At 35.9% G+C, this 19647-nt stretch overlaps 1 protein-coding gene across 4 annotated transcripts in view; it reads left to right on the top strand.

The window, feature by feature from the left end:
- Nucleotides 1-19647, top strand: part of PRKX (protein kinase X-linked) — a 143459-nt gene that overhangs the window by 115641 nt on the left and 8171 nt on the right. For 3 of the 4 annotated variants that reach the window (XM_036746015.1, XM_036746017.1, XM_036746016.1), the window contains exons 4-6: nucleotides 1222-1341; nucleotides 11256-11351; nucleotides 16745-16802. In XM_036746015.1, coding sequence (XP_036601910.1) covers nucleotides 1222-1341; nucleotides 11256-11351; nucleotides 16745-16802 — 274 coding nt within the window. Of the gene's footprint in view, nucleotides 1-1221; nucleotides 1342-11255; nucleotides 11352-16744; nucleotides 16803-17596; nucleotides 17693-19647 lie in introns of all 4 variants that reach the window. The other variant, XM_036746018.1, reaches the window with a different exon arrangement.

Raw genomic sequence — 19647 nt, 5'->3', positions numbered from 1 at the left:
ATAAAAAGTTCCTTCTTTTATAGAGCCAAAAATGCCCCTCCCTGTATCTTCTACTCTTCGATCCTAGTTCTTTAGGATTGTATGATGCAGAATAGATCTTTTAGACTGAAAAGATTGCTTATCTCCTCTATAAAATCTAAAAAATTTTAACAGTGCCAATTGAATATAAGCAAGTTATTCTGTGACTATTCTGAAGTTAGACATTACTATCTTAGATCTCTCTTCATTTCAGGCATATTGCATGAAATTAACCAAAGTTTACATTGGAAATGAAATTTTGAGTTGGCCAAAAGGTCACCTGAAAAGTTAAAGAAACTATAAAAGCCAGGTTAAGAAGTTTGTAGTTTTATGTTCTTCACAACTGAAAATTTAAAAATAACATTTTAGATTATACATTATTTAAAAATTGAATGTTCTAATTTTAATTTTTGTTTTTCAAATAACCCACAGCATTTTAACCCTTTCCCAAGACTCAAGAACTAAGTTGTGTTGACAGTACACTTACTTGCATTCAGTCTGCTGTTAGATGGCACTAGAAATTAGAATTGTATCAGAAGTACTCATTTGTTTCTTAATGGTTCAAAAAACTTGGTACTGTTCCCAGTTTAAGCTAAGACTCAAGCGATGTATTCAGTCTAAGTAGCATGATAAGCTAAAGATGAAACGATAATAAACATTTTGCTCAGAAGATGCTTCCACAAAAATGTCGACATGTTAGTATTTGAGCAGTAGCACTTTTTCTAAAGAGTGTTACTCATTCTCAAAGGCAGATTTTTAATTGAGTATTTTTTAAAAATCTCATTAATGTCAGCTAATGCCAGATGACTTTGACACTTATTAGTGTGGTATATACTGGTTAAGGAATGTGCTCAGAAGTATTGGAGTTTGCCTTTGAAAAGGTCGCTGAATATCTCACTTAGGCTGCTTGAGAATTAAGCCTGGCACACCATCATAAGGATCAAGTAGCCCATTTTTTGTTTGTATTGTTCTACATTAATAACAGTGGGTTTGCTGCCGGTTACCTCTTGCTTTTGTTAAAAATTTTGTGAAAAATCCACAAGGAAAAGGAAGATTCCTTTCTTATTTCTTTATAGGTAAATCATATTTACTCAGAAATTGTGTATCTTTGGATCAATAAGAATATTTGAAATTTTGGAACTGAGAAGTATATTGGAAAATTGATGATTATTTTTCTGCCTTTGTTATTTATTATTCTTCCAGAACATGGACACTCTGTGGGACACCAGAATACCTTGCTCCAGAAGTCATACAAAGTAAAGGTCATGGAAGAGCAGTAGACTGGTGGGCTCTGGGGATTCTAATATTTGAGATGCTGTCTGGGTAAGAGCTTCTTTATAGGTCAAAATTCAGCATATTAAACATTTTTCTCCTTTCTTTTTTTAAAAATCTCTTTGTATTTTATTAAATGCATTTAACAGCATTATGTTGAGGAGTCCACAGGCTTTACCAGACTGCCAAAGGGATCCATGATACAAAAAAAGTTAAGAATCCCTGCTCTAAGAATTTAGCACAGGGATCTCTCAAACCCAGAACCAGTTGGTAACTGTAACATTACCTGAAAGTAAAGTGTTTCTCCTTCTTTCTTATATCTGATGTATGAATAGAGTCACTGGAACCCTGAGAAGTTAAGTGACTTGCCTAGGGTTACACGGCTAGCATGTATCAGAGGTGGACTTGAACCCAGGTCTTTTGGCTCTGGGGCCAACTGTATCCATTTTAGCACATTGTTTCTCTCTATATAGCTACTATTTTCAAAAGTATGAAGACTGTTCATGAACTTTAGTAATTCAAAAGATCTTTGATTTCACTGATATGGTAATGCAGATAAGAACTCTTTGCTGTCTTAGTAGATAATCTTCATAACTTACTGTTGCCTATCCCAACCTGACCCTTATTCTCCCTCTCCCCGCCCCTCCCCATCCATCACTTAGTAGCCAGCCTTCTGATAATGAGCCCCTCAGTGTTGCCCTGCAGTCAGCTTATATACAGTTATAGAGACAGGGCCCCATTTCAGGTTTTCTGTGATGTAGGAGAAAGACTATTAAACTTGAAATTAAGAGAGATCTGAATTCAGATCCCAAATCTGATACCTGCTGTAGTAGGCAAGACACTAAACCTCTCTGAACCCCAGGGTCTTCTTTGGTAAAATGAGAGTCATTTAATCTGTCTGAGTCTCAGTTTCCTCATTTATAAAGAGGTTAAATTTGGTGGCTTGTAAGGTCCTTTCCAACTCTTAAGTTTGTGATCTTATGCAATTTATCTGATTTTTCTGGCAGTTATTAATAGTATTCTACTATTTATATACTATACCACTCATATGCTATCTACTTAAGCTTTTCATTTCTTACATTTTATGTAGGTAAATTTTTCAGTTTCTGCCTTGTTTCATGAAATACATACGATGCCCACTGAAGAAGATCTGTGAAAGACAATAACTAAAAATGGTCTTTAATGGAGAAAAATCTATGAGACTTTTTTTGTCCTTTGAAATTTCTCTAGAGCTTTGTAAAAGAATCACCTAAAATAAAGGAAATAGTGCATTCTTCTTAAAGAGCTGCCAGTTAAATTTACCTGTACCTCTTCCTTCTAAGAAATGACAAGTAGATTTCCTCCCTTCATTTACAATATTCCGCAGTCTTTCAAACCTCTGTCTTTGGTAATATTTTTCACCAGAAGGTGGCAGCATTTTCTGTAGATTAATTTGCACTCATGGATCATGATTTTGATTTTCAATAAGGTCGTAGGATCTTAGAATTTTAGAACTTGTCCAGACCACTTATTTTAGAGAAGAAACTGAGCCCCAGAGAAGTGTAAATGAAGATAATGTTTTTGTCCTGTGGTATGGTTAATAAAAGCAATGAAGTATAGGTTATTCATACTTATGGTTTTATATTATCTTAAAGTTTGTTGGTTTTTTTCTGTTTCAGCAAAAAAATTATAAAGTAAAGAAAATACTTGTCATTACTTTTTTTTCTACTGCTGCTAAAATAAACATACTTAAAGAAAATCTGGAATTTTTACTTGCTCATTTTTTTTTAACAAGGCTCAATACCTGTACCACCTAAGTAAGCTATGTCTTTTTTCCCCAAGTCAAAGAATAATGCCTTTAGAAGGGAATCAATTAGTCATAGGAGATACTATGATTTAGGGGTAGAAAGGATTATAGGATCACCTGGTCCAGTCCCCTCCTTTTAGACAAGAAATCTCAGGCTCAAAGATGTTAAATGATTTGCCCAAGGTCACATACTGGTAAATAACTGGGCTGATTTTCTGACTACACATACAGTGCTCCTTCTATCACACCATATCATATCATCCTATTTTTATAAAGAACTTCTTATGTGCAAGGCACTGTGTTGTGCTAGGTATTGTGGAAAATTTAAGAATTTTAATACATCCTTCTGTCTACTCTGACTCCACTGGGGCTATATCCTCCCCACCCCCTCCCCGGTCAAATCTCAACAGTGGGAAAGTTTAGGAAGATGCAAAGTTACCCTGAAAATGAGAAAAACGCTGAGTACAGATCCAGTAGTTGAGCTATGGCCCTAATCGGTGGATTTGCATCTATTCAGGTTAACCTCTCCCTTTTATTAGTCTTGATTATCAAGAATGACTTAAAAAAAATCATCCTAATCCTTCTTTAAAATATAATTGAAATTTAGTATAAGAAACTATTAATTAAGCTATTGTAGGTAAACTATGTCATAGCTAAGACATAGGTTTTGTTTATTTTTTTATTGTCAAGAACTTTAGGTCAGATTTAAAATTCAGAAGAAATAATGCTGTTGACAAGCGTCTGAGCATTCTTATTTCTAGTAGCAGTTTTCTGCTTCCTTTAATCACTGTGTATGATTTTCTGATCATATCTTTCTTAATTTGCTTAGTAAATTAAGATGTTGGCATAATGAATGAGATTACTTCCAGTATCTCTCAATATAACATGTTTCCTTATGGTAAGTTGTTTGTAAAGCAAGATTCAGTATACTGACTTTGGTTTGCATTGCTTATAGTAAAATTATTTTAAATACACTACAGTTTGGTGAATAAAAATACCAGGATTTCAGTGTTATTTCTTAAGTATCCGGCATTGTATTATTTCTCAATAAGTACTTGTTGACTATTGTTACTACTTCTGGCACAATTACCAGTCTTTCCTTTGGTGTAAAAAATTTCCACTTCCTGTTTCAACTGCTGCTAAAATATTTTTCCAATTAATACTGTCATGGAAATCTCTTGCTTACCAAGAACACTTTCAGGTATGACAAACTTTCTCCTAGAGTTTAGCGCCCTGTTTCTTAAATTGTTATGTTTCCACTATGTGTTATTACTTGTGAATGAATTTGAAATAGAACCACAGCCCTAGTTTAGTTGCTAAGTCGGAAAGGGAAATATTCATTCTAACACCATTAAGGAAAATTTCTTGCATATACCAAAGGAATGAATCGACATTTAATTATTCTATGAGGTGCTAATTACATAAGATTCTGGTCATTAATGCCTGCAAAAGGAAACAGTGAGCCTGGAAAAAGCATGATTTCACTGTCTCAATACCATCCCAGCTATACTGCCCCTCCCCTCTTCAAAAAGCATATACTTTTTATGCATTGAAAACTTAAGGAGGACAAGGAATATATTTACTTTATTCATATCATATGCATTTAAAAATATATTGGTATTCTTGATTTATACTTTCTTATCAAGCTTGTATCCCCTCTATGATAATTAAAAAAAAAACTAAAACAAAGACAAAACAATCCTGCTAAACTTATTTCCAGACTCCTTATTTCATTATTCCCTATTTTTGTATTTCACAGTTCTTGGTTCTTTTATATTTTTTTCTACTCTCATATCCCTGAAATGTCTCTCAGGACATATATTATACCTTTAGAGTTGAAAGGAACTTTAAAGAGTATCTAGTCCAAAACTTCTTTATTTTACACATAAGGAAACTGAGACCTAGAGAGGTTAAGTGATTTGACCTGCTTACTGATGGAGCTGGGACGTGGATTCTTTTATCAAGTGCCAAAAGAGAATATTTCTCGTTGGGCCTGGAGTTCTTGCCTTATTTTATGGCAAATTGACATTAAATCTAGATTGCAGGTAGGGGGTAGGGTGGAAATTAGGAGAGCAAACAGCTATTTTGTAGAATATTTCTCTTCTTTAAATCTTTGATTGTATCAGATACTTAGCCCAATTCCAATATCCCTGAGGGCCTTTATCCTTCTCTTAATAACCCTTAGTGGATGACTAAGATATGAAACGGTGAAGACTGACAAAATTATTTTAGGAGATCATGTTGGAATTAGTCTTTGCCATTTTAATTCTGTTTCTCTAGCTTTTCAGTTTTTTCCCCACAAATCTCAATTTCTAATTGCAAATAATAATAATAGAATGGTAGATTTTCCCCCTATTCATGTAAATTGTCATTATAAGGATTCCTTCTCAGTGTAGCATGAGTGTAGAGGTACTCTTCTCTTGCCATTTTACTTTATAGCTCTTTGTTCCATGGTGACATGAGCATGGTACCAGCCTTGCCTGCCTGATCTCACTGTGATCATGGAGCCCAGTGTGGGGAGCAGAAATGTTGTGGAATTGCAACCAGACATTTATGAGAGAGCCTGAACTCTGCTAGCCAACTCTAAGTTCCTGGGCATGAGCCACTCACTATCTGATGACTGGAAATTTCAAACTCAGCCCTTGACACTGCCCACTTCTTTTCCTTCTCACTGTGTCATTAGAAGTGGTATAGAGGGTTTTGGCAACCTTTTCTTCTATCTCCAAAGATGAAGTCTCAGTGGCTTTATATGTCACAACATCCGATGCCACTACTGGATTTGGGTACCACAGGGAGCTTTGTATACCTGGACCTTAACTCAGTGCTTGAAACAAGGCCAAGGGCAGAGTACAGACTGTGTTCTCCTGTTCATTAAAGGCCATGTGTGGAACAGCTTGCACTGTGGAATACCATGTGTTCCGCAAAAAAAGAGCTTGACAGACAAAAGAATTCTCTAACCCTCTCAGAGTTTTCAAAGCTTCATCTCTTAAGGTTCCTTTGTTTTTCAGGGTCTTTGGGGAGAAAATTAAGAATGGCAATGGCAACCACAATAACACTAATAGTAATAAAAATTAGCATTTATATGGTGCCTACTGTGTGCCAGACACTGTGCTTAAAGCTTTACCGATAGCATATTTGGTCTTCTTTACAACCCTGGGGTGTAGGTGCTCTTATTCCCATTTTATGTTTGAGGAAGCTGAGACAGACAGGAGTTAAGTTATTTGTCCATGGTCACACGTTAAAGCATCTGAAGCTGGATTTGAATTCAAATCTTTTTAGCTCCGGATCCAACACGCTCTTTAGGCCGTCTGTTATATAGCACTTGGCTGACGGTTACAGCTCTTTAGGTTTTGCAAAATACTTCACAAACATTACTTTATTCGATTCTCATAATGGTGAGGTAGCTAATGGTGTTATCTCCATTGTACGGAGGAGACAACTGAGAATCAGAGATATGACATCTATTGTTATGATAGTCAATGTCAGAGGTGAGATATGAACCTAGATCCTTGTTTAGGATCAAAGTTCAGCCTTCACAGAAAAATGATGAAGTCTTAAGCACATTCACATTACAAGGTCCTTAAGGACAGGAGTTTTCTCACTTTTATAGTTTTATACCTGGTTTTTACTGTATTTATATCCCCTAGTGCCAAAGACATAGTAGGTGCCTAATAAATGCTTTTAAATTGATTATATTATTCACATCCTTCCCTCTTCCTAGTTCTCATCTATCAGCAAAGAAGGGGATGTCATAGAATCAAGAGCTACAGGGACATTAGATGCCATTTAGGCCAATCTCTGAACACCCTCCTAGAAAGTTGCAGAGTTAGATTTAAAACCCAACTTCTGTGACTCAAAGCCAGTTCACTTCCAATTCAAGCTTGTTGCTTCCTACGGCTTACAGCTCCATGTGAGCAGCCAGGCATATGTTAGATAAAAGCTGCTACCACATTAGCCTGCTTAGGTCAGGACTTTCATTCATTCAAATGTTTGTATGGGATAGAACCGCCACCTTGTGGGCACTTTTGAGTACAACAGTATTCAACTCAGATCATAGTTTATGTGAAAATTTACCTCCCAGTTTCTGTATCCCATTATTATTTGTGCTCCAATTTATGCTTATTGAGATGGCTACAAAAAATTTTCTTTCCCTGCTCTCCTTTCTTTCCCATGGCTTCTTCAAATCTATTGATGGGGACCACTGCTTATAGCAATCTCTGGTGACAGGTGAGGGGGGGGACTTTAGAGGTGCAGATACTGTCCAACCTCTGCTATTCACCACACTCTCTAAGTTCTGCTCTCTTATTCATCATATTCTTCATTTCCATCTGGCTCTCATGCTAGGTTTTCAGTGAGACCAGGGTTTGATTCTTAACCTCAGTCCCACCCATAATCTTCACTCCAGAGCCTGTACTATAGCTCTGGACTCTGATCCCTAGAAGCAACCTCTTGAAGCCCCTGCCCCAGGCTACAGGAGCTGACACATGGCTCCTTCCTCGGGTGTGGAAAGAAAGCAGTCTTAATTGTCCAGCAGATGGAGAAAGGATCTCTGTATGTCTATGTACTATCCAGCCAGCCAGCCTTGTGAACCAAAAGCCTTCTTATCCTGTGAGGTTCTCATCTCTTTCACATAAACCCTTCATAAAGGATTCATCTGTTTCACGTGCTGGATGTCCTCTTTAAAATATATATATATTTTTATTAAGATTTTAGAGTTAGAACTTAAAGGTCATCTAGCCCAGCCCCTATTGTTTTACAATCTGATTTCTTTAAAAAGAAATTTGTTGTACTCTTTTTGTTTTTACATCAACTAAATTTCTCCATGTTTTTTCCCCTTCCCACTTTCAGACTTTATTCCTTATAACCAAGAACTTTTTAAAGGAAAAAAAGAAAAATCGATAAAACTGATTAATACATGAAAAAATATGACAATATATTCTACTGTGGACCTTCCCTTCTTTCCCTTCCTTCCCTCGCTCCCCCCAAAGGAAATAAAGTATCTTTTCACATCTCTTCTTTCAGGGGTCTTAGCTCGTTTTTTTTTTTACGTTTACAGCATTCATTTTATATTTTTTTGTGATTGTCATTCTTTTCATTTACATTGTGTAGTAGTCATTCCGTGTAGTTTTTTTGGCTCTGCTTACTCCGCTTTGTATCTATTCGTGTAGTCTTTCCTCTCCTGTAGTCCTCATATTCTGACAACCCCTTGACTGAAATAACTAGATTATCCAAGCTTATCACCAAGTCTAGTCACCATACATTTATCAAAAGTTTACTCTACGTCAGGCACTGTTGTTAAGAAGTAGGGAAGTAGACAAAGGCAAAAACAGTCCTTGACCTCTAGGATTCCACATTCTAGAGGGGGAGACATGTAGATAACTATGTATGTACCACGTATATATGGGTAAATTGGGGGATAATCTCAGGGAAGGCATCTAATATTCTTTTTTTTCAGTTCTCATTCTCCTTTACTTATTAGCAGTTTGTAACCCTGCTCACCACCCCCTATCCCATCTTTTGGACCCATTCTTTCTCAGGCAACTTTGTTAAATCACCCCAGCCAACCTCCTTCAACCGTTAGCAATGGCTGTCTCCCAACACTGGGTCCTGGCCTGAAACTCTGAGGGTCTTTCTCTTTTGGATTGATTCTTTTGTGAAGGCAAACTAGGATATCTTTTGCCTCAATTCTTACCTAGCCTTTAATTAATGAATGGGCATTTCTTCAGATAAACTGAGACCTGGGAAAGACCTTAGCTTAAAAAGGCCAAGGTCTACCACTGTATCCAGGGCTATCACCAGTTATCTTGACCTATGTCTTGCCACTGGACTCTGATGACCGAGGAGAGAGTGACGCTGATGGCTTTGCACAGCTCTGCCTCATTTAAATCCAATTCACTTGTAAGTTAGGATGTCACCCTCCTGAAGTCATTGGGCCTTTTCTAGAACAAGGACAAACAACAACAACTCCTCCTCATATTAGTCATTCTTACAGTACAGTAGCATTTCAGTTACATTTATGTAGCTCAGTCTGTTTAACCATTTCCCTGTCTAGGCCCTTTCTGGGCCTTGGATTCCTCATCTGACAAATAGAGGGGATGGGTCCAGATCAAGAGTTCTTAGCCTGAGGTTCATGAACTTAGATAAATATGTTTCAATATAATTAGTTTCCCATATATTTAATTTTCTGAATTAAAAAAAAACAGTATTCTGAGATGGGGTCCACAGATTTCATTACACTGCCAAAGGGGTCCATGACACTAAAAAGATTAAGTACCCTGGGTCTAGACAAAGGCCTCTATAGTCTCTTCCATCTTTAAATTCTATGACCCTTTCTTTATTAAGGAGGCCCTAAAATGTTCTCAGTTTCATTGAACATTGTTCATTTTTAAGTTGAGTATTGACTATATCTAAAACATACTGATATTTCATCCTTTCTTGCAGCTAGTAATGGTATAATGGATAGATAAGGAATTGGCCAAAGACAGATTAAAAAACTATGCAACTCAGCTCTAATCAGAAATGGCCTCAAGCTAGTTAGATTCTTTCCATCAAACTCAGTATACCCAAAATAAAATTTGTTTTCTATTTGTATCTTTTCCCAACATCCCTCAGAGTCACCCTGTACTCTTCATTCTTTCTCACTCCCCATGTCTAATCAGTTGCCAAATTTTGTCAGTTATTCCTTCATATCTTTCATATCTGTCCTTACCACTCTAGGCCCTCATCACTACTCACCTAGACTTTTTCAAAAGCCTTTTATAGTTTCCGTTTGCATTATTTCTCTTCTCCAATCAACTAAAAAGTATTTGCAGCTATGAAGAATGAAATAATCCCCACTTGCAAGAAGGTTACATTATAATGAGACATATAGCACATATGCAATGTAAATATATGTGAAGTAAATATAAAGAGAATAAGTACAAAGTAGTTAAATAGAAGGCAAAATAATAAAAGTTTGGAAGGGAGAAATACTAGAGTTTGGGGTAATTGGGGAAGATTTTGTATAGAAAGTAGTACTTGAGCTGAATCTTTTAGGAAAAGAAAGATTTCTGTGAGTCAGAGGTAAGGAGACAGTACATTTCAGATATGGACCATGTGCAGTGTAAGTCATGGAGAGGGAGATGGAATGTTAAGTGTGAGTCACAGATTGAAGTTCACTTTGGCTGGATTGCAGAGGAAGGAAGTACAACGAAGCTAGAAAGATAACTTGAGGCCAGATTGTAGAAGACTTTTAAAAACTAAACAGAAGGGTTTTTTTTTTCCCCTAAAGGCAGTAAGGAACCACAGCAGTTGATTGGGAAGGGGAGATGTATGGTCAAGTAAAAGAAAACTACTTTGGTGGCATTGTAGAGGTGTAGAGATTGGAGTGGGGGGAGACTTGAGGCAGGAAGATCAATTAAGAGGCTGTTGTAATAAGTTAGGTAAAAGGTGATGAGGTTCTAAACTAACAACTACCAAATTGATCTTCCAAAAAAGTGCAGATCCCAACGTGCGTTTCCCTGTTAAGTTCAGTGGCTCTATATGGCTTCTGATGTGAAATCCAAATGCCTATGTTTGGTATTTATTCCTCTTCATAATCTTGACTCCAGTCTTTCTTTCAAGCCTGATTTCATATTACTCCCCTCACATACTGTTATATTGGCCTCCTTCCTGGTCTCACAATACTACATTCCACTTCTGTCTTCCTCTGTCCTCCTCTTAAAATACTCTTACCTCAATTCTGCCTTGTATAATGCCTAGCTTCTATAGCTTAAGTGCCACCTCCTACACAAGGCTTACAAGCCTTCACCACCCTCCTACTCCAAACTGCTTTTAATATATCTTGCTTTCACTTACCCTTGTATACTTTATTCACCCTCAGTAGAACATAAGCTCCTTGAGGTCAGGGACTGCTTCATTTTTGTCTTCTTATCCTCAGTGCTTAACACAGTCCCTGGTATATCATTGAATCAGACCATTTAGACCATTTTTCAGTGCTATCTTTTTCTGTGTGTTTGCCAGCTAGAGACAACCATTTGCAGCACTTCTTGAGATATAGATGATTTCAGTATGTGATGAAGGAATTCATGTGAAATAAATTACTTCCTTGCTGGTTTAGGCAGAAATAACAATCACTATGAAATAGTCATTTTTCCATACTCTTTTCAAATCTAAAAATAGTTATTTATTTTTTTAACAGGTTTCCTCCATTTTTTGATGACAACCCATTTGGCATCTATCAAAAAATTCTTGCAGGCAAAATAGATTTCCCCAGGCATTTGGATCTCTATGTAAAGTAAGTAAATTGGCTCCTTTGTCATTGGCTTGTTTATTTTAAGAGCCTCCTAATTAAAATCACAGTTAAAGCATATGTATAACAGGATACCATATTGCAGCATCACATGTGCTGTATTCAAAAATATCTGGAAAGTCATGTTTTCCACGCCAAAGAAGTGTTTTTAATTATTCAGTTTAATGAAATGTAACAATTTAATGATCTATCATCTTTTGTTTTTTGACTTCAGTATCATCAAATAAGCAAGTACAGGTGTTGGTATAACATTAATGGATTTTCTTAACAGTTGTATTACTGGCAATATTGTTGATAGGTTCAACAGTACTTGTCTACATACATTACATTTGTACTTAATATCCTTGTGATACAAATATTTTGTGTGTTAACAGCATTAAGTGTTAGCATCTCTATGAAAATTGGGATGATGGTTATTTATTATATCTCCCTTGTGTGTTAAGATTCCTTAAGTTTGTAATAATTTAAAAATAGAGTGATGTGCTATTCCTATTCCTTCCTTATTGAACCCCTTTCACCCAAACTGCTACCAACCTGAACTTTTCTAGAGATTTAACTTTTGAATAGTATGGGATATTAATGATGATTTCTTGTTTTCTTTGCCTCTGTGTCTTAAAGGATTCAGTGGTAGTCTGGCTATATTGGTATTCATAAAATGGATATAAAACTAGATTAAACTGTAGCAAAACTGAGGTTTTCCTCTCCCCCCTCCTCTTAAGGGGAAAAAAATGTTGAAATGGCCTGTGGAAATTAACTATAGAAAAAATATTTTTCATGAGCAAGGGCCAGGTTGGGATGACTTTACAAACACTGCACTTTTCAAGGACTCCTTCCAGCATTGTTAAGGTTAGTCATTTTCATGAGGGTGAATATTTTTAAGCCGACAGACCTGGATCATGAAGTTCTCCATCTGCACACCAGGTAGAGTGTTTTCCAAGGGTTGTGCAAGTTTGTTCCATACTCCTCTGGCCCTGGGCTCCATTCGAAATAAATAAGTCATGTTTCAAGGGCTTTAGCATTTAATGGAGACTTTAAAAAAGGGGAGAAAAAAAGAAAAGAAAAAATTTCTTGCCCTGGAAAAACAATAAAAAAGGGGGAAATCCAGCTAATGTAAGGTAATCCCATTAGTCAGGGATACAAGGAAAAGGTTCACTATTTCTCTTAGGATGATCTCTTTCCTGCCAAAAATGACACTTTTAGGTCTTTGCTATTTGTGAAATCTTACTTTGCAAAAGAATAGATATATGTTTGCTTTGAAAATAAAGTAAAAAGTATGATATGGGAAAATATTTTACATTTTGGTGTGTGTATATATATATTTATGTATGTATGTATGTATATACACACATAATGTATTTGGAAGAGTTAAAAATAGACAACATACTGATGACTGAATTGATGGATACCAGATCACCTCTGGCTACTTCCAGATTCTTCCTGAGAACTGGTTTGAGGCAAAAAGATGCTTAGCTGATGGGTGAGCAGCTGTTGCCTTAGCCAATATGTATGTTGGCAGAACTTGTGCCAGAAAGGATATGCTTTAATACATGCTTTAGATTTTTCTGTTGGAAAATATGCTTTGAGTTGCATGGGATGAGACAAGACCAGGAATTTAAATTTTCTATTATATTCCTATTGCTAGCATCTCATATTTCGTTGAATAATAAATCTGTAAAACAAGTCAAGAATTTTGCAAAAATAATTTTTTTTCTATACCTTTGACTTGTTTTTTCATCTTTTAATTTTTTTAGTTTCCATGGTGTTGTGACGATTTTTTCAATATAAATGAAATTTTCCACTTTAGCACAGTTCAGAAACTGTAAATGACCAAGAATTGTTTTATGAGCACATCTTTGAACACTATACATGAGTATAATTTTTTGCCTATCAATAAAAGTGCCGTACCAATGCTAGCTGGAAAAATTCATTTGGAGTTTATTAAGTACATATTTATTTAGTATTCAAAGAAATTTATGAATTTGGTTGTTTGCATTTATAAAATTTTTATCTGAAAAAAGTTCTTTAAGTTAAAAAAAAAATTTACTGTATCTTTGTTTATTCCTCTAACTTTTCCTAGTGAACAACCAAAAAAGGTAACACCCTCCCATTTCCCTGGCAATTCTTTGAGTGATAATTAGCTTTTACAGAACCCTAAATGTGTACTTTTCCTCCAAAGCCATAGTTTTAGTATTTTATTGTTTTAGCTGACCTCTCTCTCCTTTCTCCATATGACTGACATGGTTCCCTAATGGACAGACTTATTAGAAAGGCTTATGCAGTGACCAGCATTATCATCTGATTGTCTCATGTTCTCTTTATGTTCCATCTGTATCAAAATCACTTAGGGTTATGCTTACTTTTGTATTGAGACTTCTGAATATCTGGGGCTTTCTGAGAGTGGTGGCTTAAGGGGTCCAGGATAAAACTGAAGGCATTTTAAATGGCTCCAGGCCTCACTTGGACTTGAACAGATGCCCATTCTCTCCCTACCTCCAACACACACATACACATACACACACACACACACACACACACACACACAGTCTCTCTCTCTTCTACCTCTCTCCATTGGTCTGGATGTTTGTCAGGTGATCAAGCACCTGTGGACTTGTTCTAATCCTAGCTACTCACAAATAGAGCACAGATGACCACAGGGTTTTGATTCTAAGTCATATAAATCCAATTGGCCATATAATTTAAATAATTCTATATACATTGAGAAACTGGAAATTCTACCTGGTTAGACATGAATATGGAGCGATTGGCTGCTCCATTATGTTTATTTTTTCCTCAAGCCTCCCAAACTATTTATAAATTTATGCCAATCTAATGACAGCACTGGCTAGCATCTAGTACCAGTCTTGGGTATCTAAGATCAAAGAGAGTGTGTGTGTGTGTGTGTGTGTCTGTCTGTCTGTCATTCATATGACTCTCTCACACATACACACACACACACACACACACACCCCATAAGGTACCATTTTTTTATTGTTATTATTGGTGTCTAGGTGGCTCAGTGGATAGAGCATTGGGCCTGGACTCAGGAAGACCTGAGTTCAGATATAGCCTCAGACATTTACTAGCTATGTCACCCTAGGCAAGTCACTTAACCTGTTTGCAACAATTTCCTCAACTGTAAAATAGAGATAATAATAACACCCACCCCTGGGGTTGTTGTGAGGATCAAATGAGAATATTTGTAAAGTGACTAGGATAGTGCCTGGTACATAGTAGGTAATATATAAGGCCTTCCTTCCTTCCTTCCTTCCTTCCTCCCTCCCTTCCTCCCAGCATAAAATAAGTGTGACGTCTAGCCCTGTAAGTATGTTTCTCCTACACATGGTATTTTGGTAGACAATAAACTGGTGTCAACCATATAGTTTCTACAACATGTCTTCTTATCTCTCTCTCTCTCTCTCACACAGAATTAAGTATTTTCCTGTTTTAGTGACAGACCTTGCTAATTATGTACTAATCTAACATTGGAAAAGATTGTGGCTCATACAAGGAAAATTTGGGCATCTATATTGAAATTATGGAAGTGTACGATCCCTGAATTCACATCTCAACAAAAAAAAATGATAAACTCCATAGGCATTAGAAAGTTTGTCCATCTGTCCATCCATCCCCTATCTTGTTAGACTTATGTTGAGCCTTTGGTTCTATGATTGAGATAGTTTTCTCTCTTAGACATCTTAACAGGTCTATCTCAATTTGTCATGTTTATTTTACGCACCTTCGTTGGGTCAGGATATCAGTTGTTTGGTTTTCAACACATCCTTCTATGGTACAGATTTTAACCCCTCCCCCCAAATATAAATAATAGCTATAACCTTGTAAATTACTTTTCTTAATTTATGAATGATGGGATTTTAGAGCAAATAGGGACCATGATGATATTAGAAGCTAGTTTCCACATGTTATATTTGTGATATACGAGGTTCAGAGGGGTTGTGATATCCCCAAGATCATAAAGCTAGTTCCTTAATAGCAGAGACTAGAGGAACACCCAAACCTCCCCATTCTGGGGTTATTAGTCTTTCTACTCCTTCTTGCTTTATATTCGTAAAGTTTTGGGAGCAGGCTTTGTCGTAGATATTTACGAGTTAGACTTATTGTAGGAATTCTAAATCCTTGCTGTTCAAAACCACAGATATTGTTCTCTATACTATAATAACCCAACTTTACACTGCAATCTGTTGTTTACCAAATAAGTTCCTCAAAGTGACTCTGTAAAATATTTAATACAAGTATTATCATGTCTATTTTACATAGCAGAAAACTGAGACTTTGAGGTTGAAGAACTTCTTCTGAAAACTAGTCCAATCAGTATTGTTAATGCCCCTGGAAAAGAGTATGCTAATCAGCGGCCCTGTGGTTCCATTCAACATTTCCATGACTTCCCAGACCAGTACTCATCAGTATCCATATATATTTTGCCATCCCCCCTTTAGAATGTACTCCATGAAGGTAGACAATGTCTATGTATTATATATGTGTCCTAGCCCTTAGCAGTGTGTGTGTATGTGCTTAATAAATACTTTTTCATCAATCTGTCCATTCATTCATTCATTCAGTCACAGTCACACAGCTAGCAGGTATCAGAGAGAGTACTTAAAACCAGGTTTACTAATTATCAAGTCTCTTTTTTTTGTGGATTAATGAAGCTATTTTGGAAAGGATGACCATTATTGATCTATGTACCAGCTTGGTTCTCTTACTGGTTCATTCTTTACCATTTTGTAATATTATAAAATTGAGTAGCAGGTTTGGCCGACCACTTCCCATTTTTGTCAGAACCAACTACATCTGTTTTGACCCTATTCAGAATATTTCTTTACAACTTTGGAACATGTAATTGAACATGCAGGCTTAGGTTTTGTTTTGTTTGCAAAGTTTTTATCGTGAATGTTGTGAGCCCATGGAAAGTGTGGGATGTATCTTGAATGATAATCATATAAATAAACGAATAGATCCATGAGCAAAAAAGGCTTTTTTAAAACAGATGTCTTCTATTTTATAAGGATAGTTTGACAGGGATGTTTACTCTAAAAGAGGCCTTTCACTGTGTTATCTGAAGGGCATAGTTATAATCCTAATTTTCGTATGTGAAACCTACATTTTACAAAGTGAAAAATCACTTCTGTTCCCTCAGCCAGGCCAAGTACTCTCAGTCCAGCAGTAAATGAATTCTTTATGACCTGTAGAAGAACTTCCTAATAATAGAAAATTTTATACTGAAAGAGAACACAAAGAGTAACAAATCTGCTGTTTTGGGCCAATTTTTAACCTGCATCTGTATGTTAACAGTGTATTGTGTTTGTTTTGGGAGATAAAAGTGCCAATTCTGTTACTTTTTTTTCTTCTTGTGATCATAGAGACCTTATTAAGAAACTTCTTGTTGTAGACAGGACAAGACGACTAGGAAACATGAAGGTCAGTATTCCATTCTTCATGTATTAAATAATATTCTGCATGAGAATAAGTTAATTGAGTATCCTACTCTTTACACCTGTGAATGTCAACTAAACAGAAAGTTCCATACATTTCAAGGGCTCAAACTTGATGTGTTTTATTCTCAGTCATTTCTATCACTTCCTGGCTCTCTTACAAAGTTTTGGAAATTGAGGGTCATGAAAAAAATGATACAGAATGGTCCAGAGAAATATTCACTTAAGTCACTTCCCCATCATTATTTTAAATTTCTTAGGCATGCCATTTTTAAATTATATTTTACTTGGGAGAGAAATGCATGGATTTAATGCATGTCTTTAAGAAGTTCTAAATGAAATATATATATACATCTATATACACACACATATATATGGATATATGTATGTACATGTTTATAGATGTATATGTATATAGATGTATATATGCACGAAACACATATATCATTTACTATCATTAATGGACATCTGCAAAAAATTTTGGTCAAGTTTGAGATGAACTGAATGTTGTCCAAATGAAATTAAAGCATAAAGTCTTGCCATTCAGCACAAAAAAGCAACTGTATCAATACAGGATAGAGTAAAGTAAACCATAGCTTATGTGTAAAGGCTTTGGGGTAAGAAAGCTCCATATGGTGAAGTGGTAGCCCAAAGAGCTAATGAGTCCATAGATTACCTTAATGGAAGTATATCATCCAGAAGGGCTAGTCTCAGTGTACTCTGCCATGGTCAGGCCATGTCTTGAGTTATTGTGTTCAGTTCTGGGTTTCACATTTTAAGGAGGACATTGACAAGCTAGAATGTGTACAGAAGAAGATGACCAGAATGGTGAAGGGGACTGGAAACCATGCTATACAAGGATCAGTTGAAAGAAAGGTTGGTTAGCCTAAAAAAGACATGGGGGTGAGGGGGAGAACAATAGTTGTCTCTAAATATGTGAAGTGTTACTATGTGGAAGAATAATTAGATGCATTATGCTTGGCCCCAGGGACAAAATAAGTACCACTGGATGGAGAAATTGCAGAGAGGCAGGTTTTGGTTCAGTGTCAGGAAAAAAAAAAACAACAACTTCCCAACACTTTCAGCTCTGGAAAAGATTTTGTCCTGTCTCATGGGTACACAGCTAGATTACCACTTTGGTATTTTACGGAGGACCTTTTGCTTAAGATGTTTATTCGAGGTAACTTCTTAGGTGCCCTTAAGCTCTAAAATTCTAGAATTCTATGAAAGCTAAACTACTGTTTTAAAATTACTTTTATTGACAAATTCCGGCAACATAAGTGCAGAATATGTACCATTTCCAGAGACTTTTGTAAAATTTTCAGAAAGATTCTACCAATCATTATTTAGACACATTTGGTCTTTGAAAACAGAAACCATTTATGAAACATTCACACTCTGATAAATCCAAATCTATCAATAGCACTTAATGTTTTTAAGGTCAAACAACGCCCCCTCCCCCTTAGTATTGTAGTGTATTTTCTCTAGGTGTTTAATCTATTTGATTGTAAATATGTATCTTGGCTCTTTGAAATATTGTCGTCATAAATGCTAATCATTTTGATTGGCTTGTTGCACATTTAGTTCACTATGAATCTGTTTACCACTTAACCTGTGCAAGGCACTGCAATTACATTTTGTTGACATTGTATAGGTTTTCCCTTAATTGAATTTAAGTTTCTTGAGAATGAGGACTATTTTGTAATAGCACTTAGCACATAGTAGGTACTTAATAAGTTCTTGATTCATTGATTGGATTTAATTTCTCTTGAGAAAGGCCAAATATCTCTTATAGTTTATGTTCAAAGCTGAAAGAGAAACCATATTGCAGATTCAAGGGTCACACTTCCCTTTATGCTTCATTTCCACGGCTTAATGTTAGCCATGTCTTATGCTCTAATCAGTGATGTTTCTGTAATGAAAGTGGTGACTCTGGCCTGGGTATAGTAATTATTTATTAAGAGTATTCACCATTATAATAATAATCGAAACACTTTTATGAATAAAAAACCCTAAATACCTTATTTTCCAGTGTGAATAGAGGACAATGCATAAATTTGCTAATTGTTCTTCCACATCCTGGGTTCCAGGGCTGAATTTGTGTATATCTTGGAGAATAAAATATTGTAAATTTTTTTAAAGAAAAGTGATTGAATGGAGGTTACTATGCTGTTCAGTATTTTCCACTTAAATTTCCTAATTTTTTTCCAATACTACCTGCTATTGTTAATGCTAGTGATGTAGCCGTGGGAAAGGTTTTTTAGAGAAGGAGAGGAAATATATCTGCCTTTTTACCACAAGTGCTTATTATTAAGATAATAGACTAGTTGACATTTTCAGGTCTCTAATAGCTCTGAAGTTATCAAAATTTTTATAACTTTGGGCGTTTCCAGCATCCAGTTTGTATATAGGTACAGGTGTCCCTCTTAATTTTCTCCCCTTTGCAAATCAGTATTCTGTTGTTCAGCAACAGGCAAGATTAAGGCACAAAACTCTTTTACAAAGTCAAGCACAAAGTGACTCTGTCACAATCCTATAATTTATTTATAAAGTAGAGGGGAATTTTTAAATCTCGTAACTATGAGAGAAATAACACTATATTATTCTTTGTTGGATTTTTAAAATCATTTTTTCCCAAAATAATTGTCTTACTTTGAGATAAATATCCACTCTAGGTTTGTTTTCTTGGAAGAGGCTGGGATATATGTTCCATTAGTGAACATATTTTAAGAAAATAGTTTCATCTGTCCTACCCAACCCACTCACCCCCTGCCTGTCTCTGTGGCCTTTGTGTTATGGGCTGGTGAATTAAGTCCGGGGGATTGAAGTAT

The sequence above is a fragment of the Trichosurus vulpecula genome, chromosome 2 (genome assembly GCF_011100635.1).
Source record: "Trichosurus vulpecula isolate mTriVul1 chromosome 2, mTriVul1.pri, whole genome shotgun sequence".
NCBI lineage: Eukaryota > Metazoa > Chordata > Mammalia > Diprotodontia > Phalangeridae > Trichosurus > Trichosurus vulpecula.
Note: the sequence above shows the minus strand (reverse complement) of the source record. Positions and strands in the feature narration are given on the sequence as shown.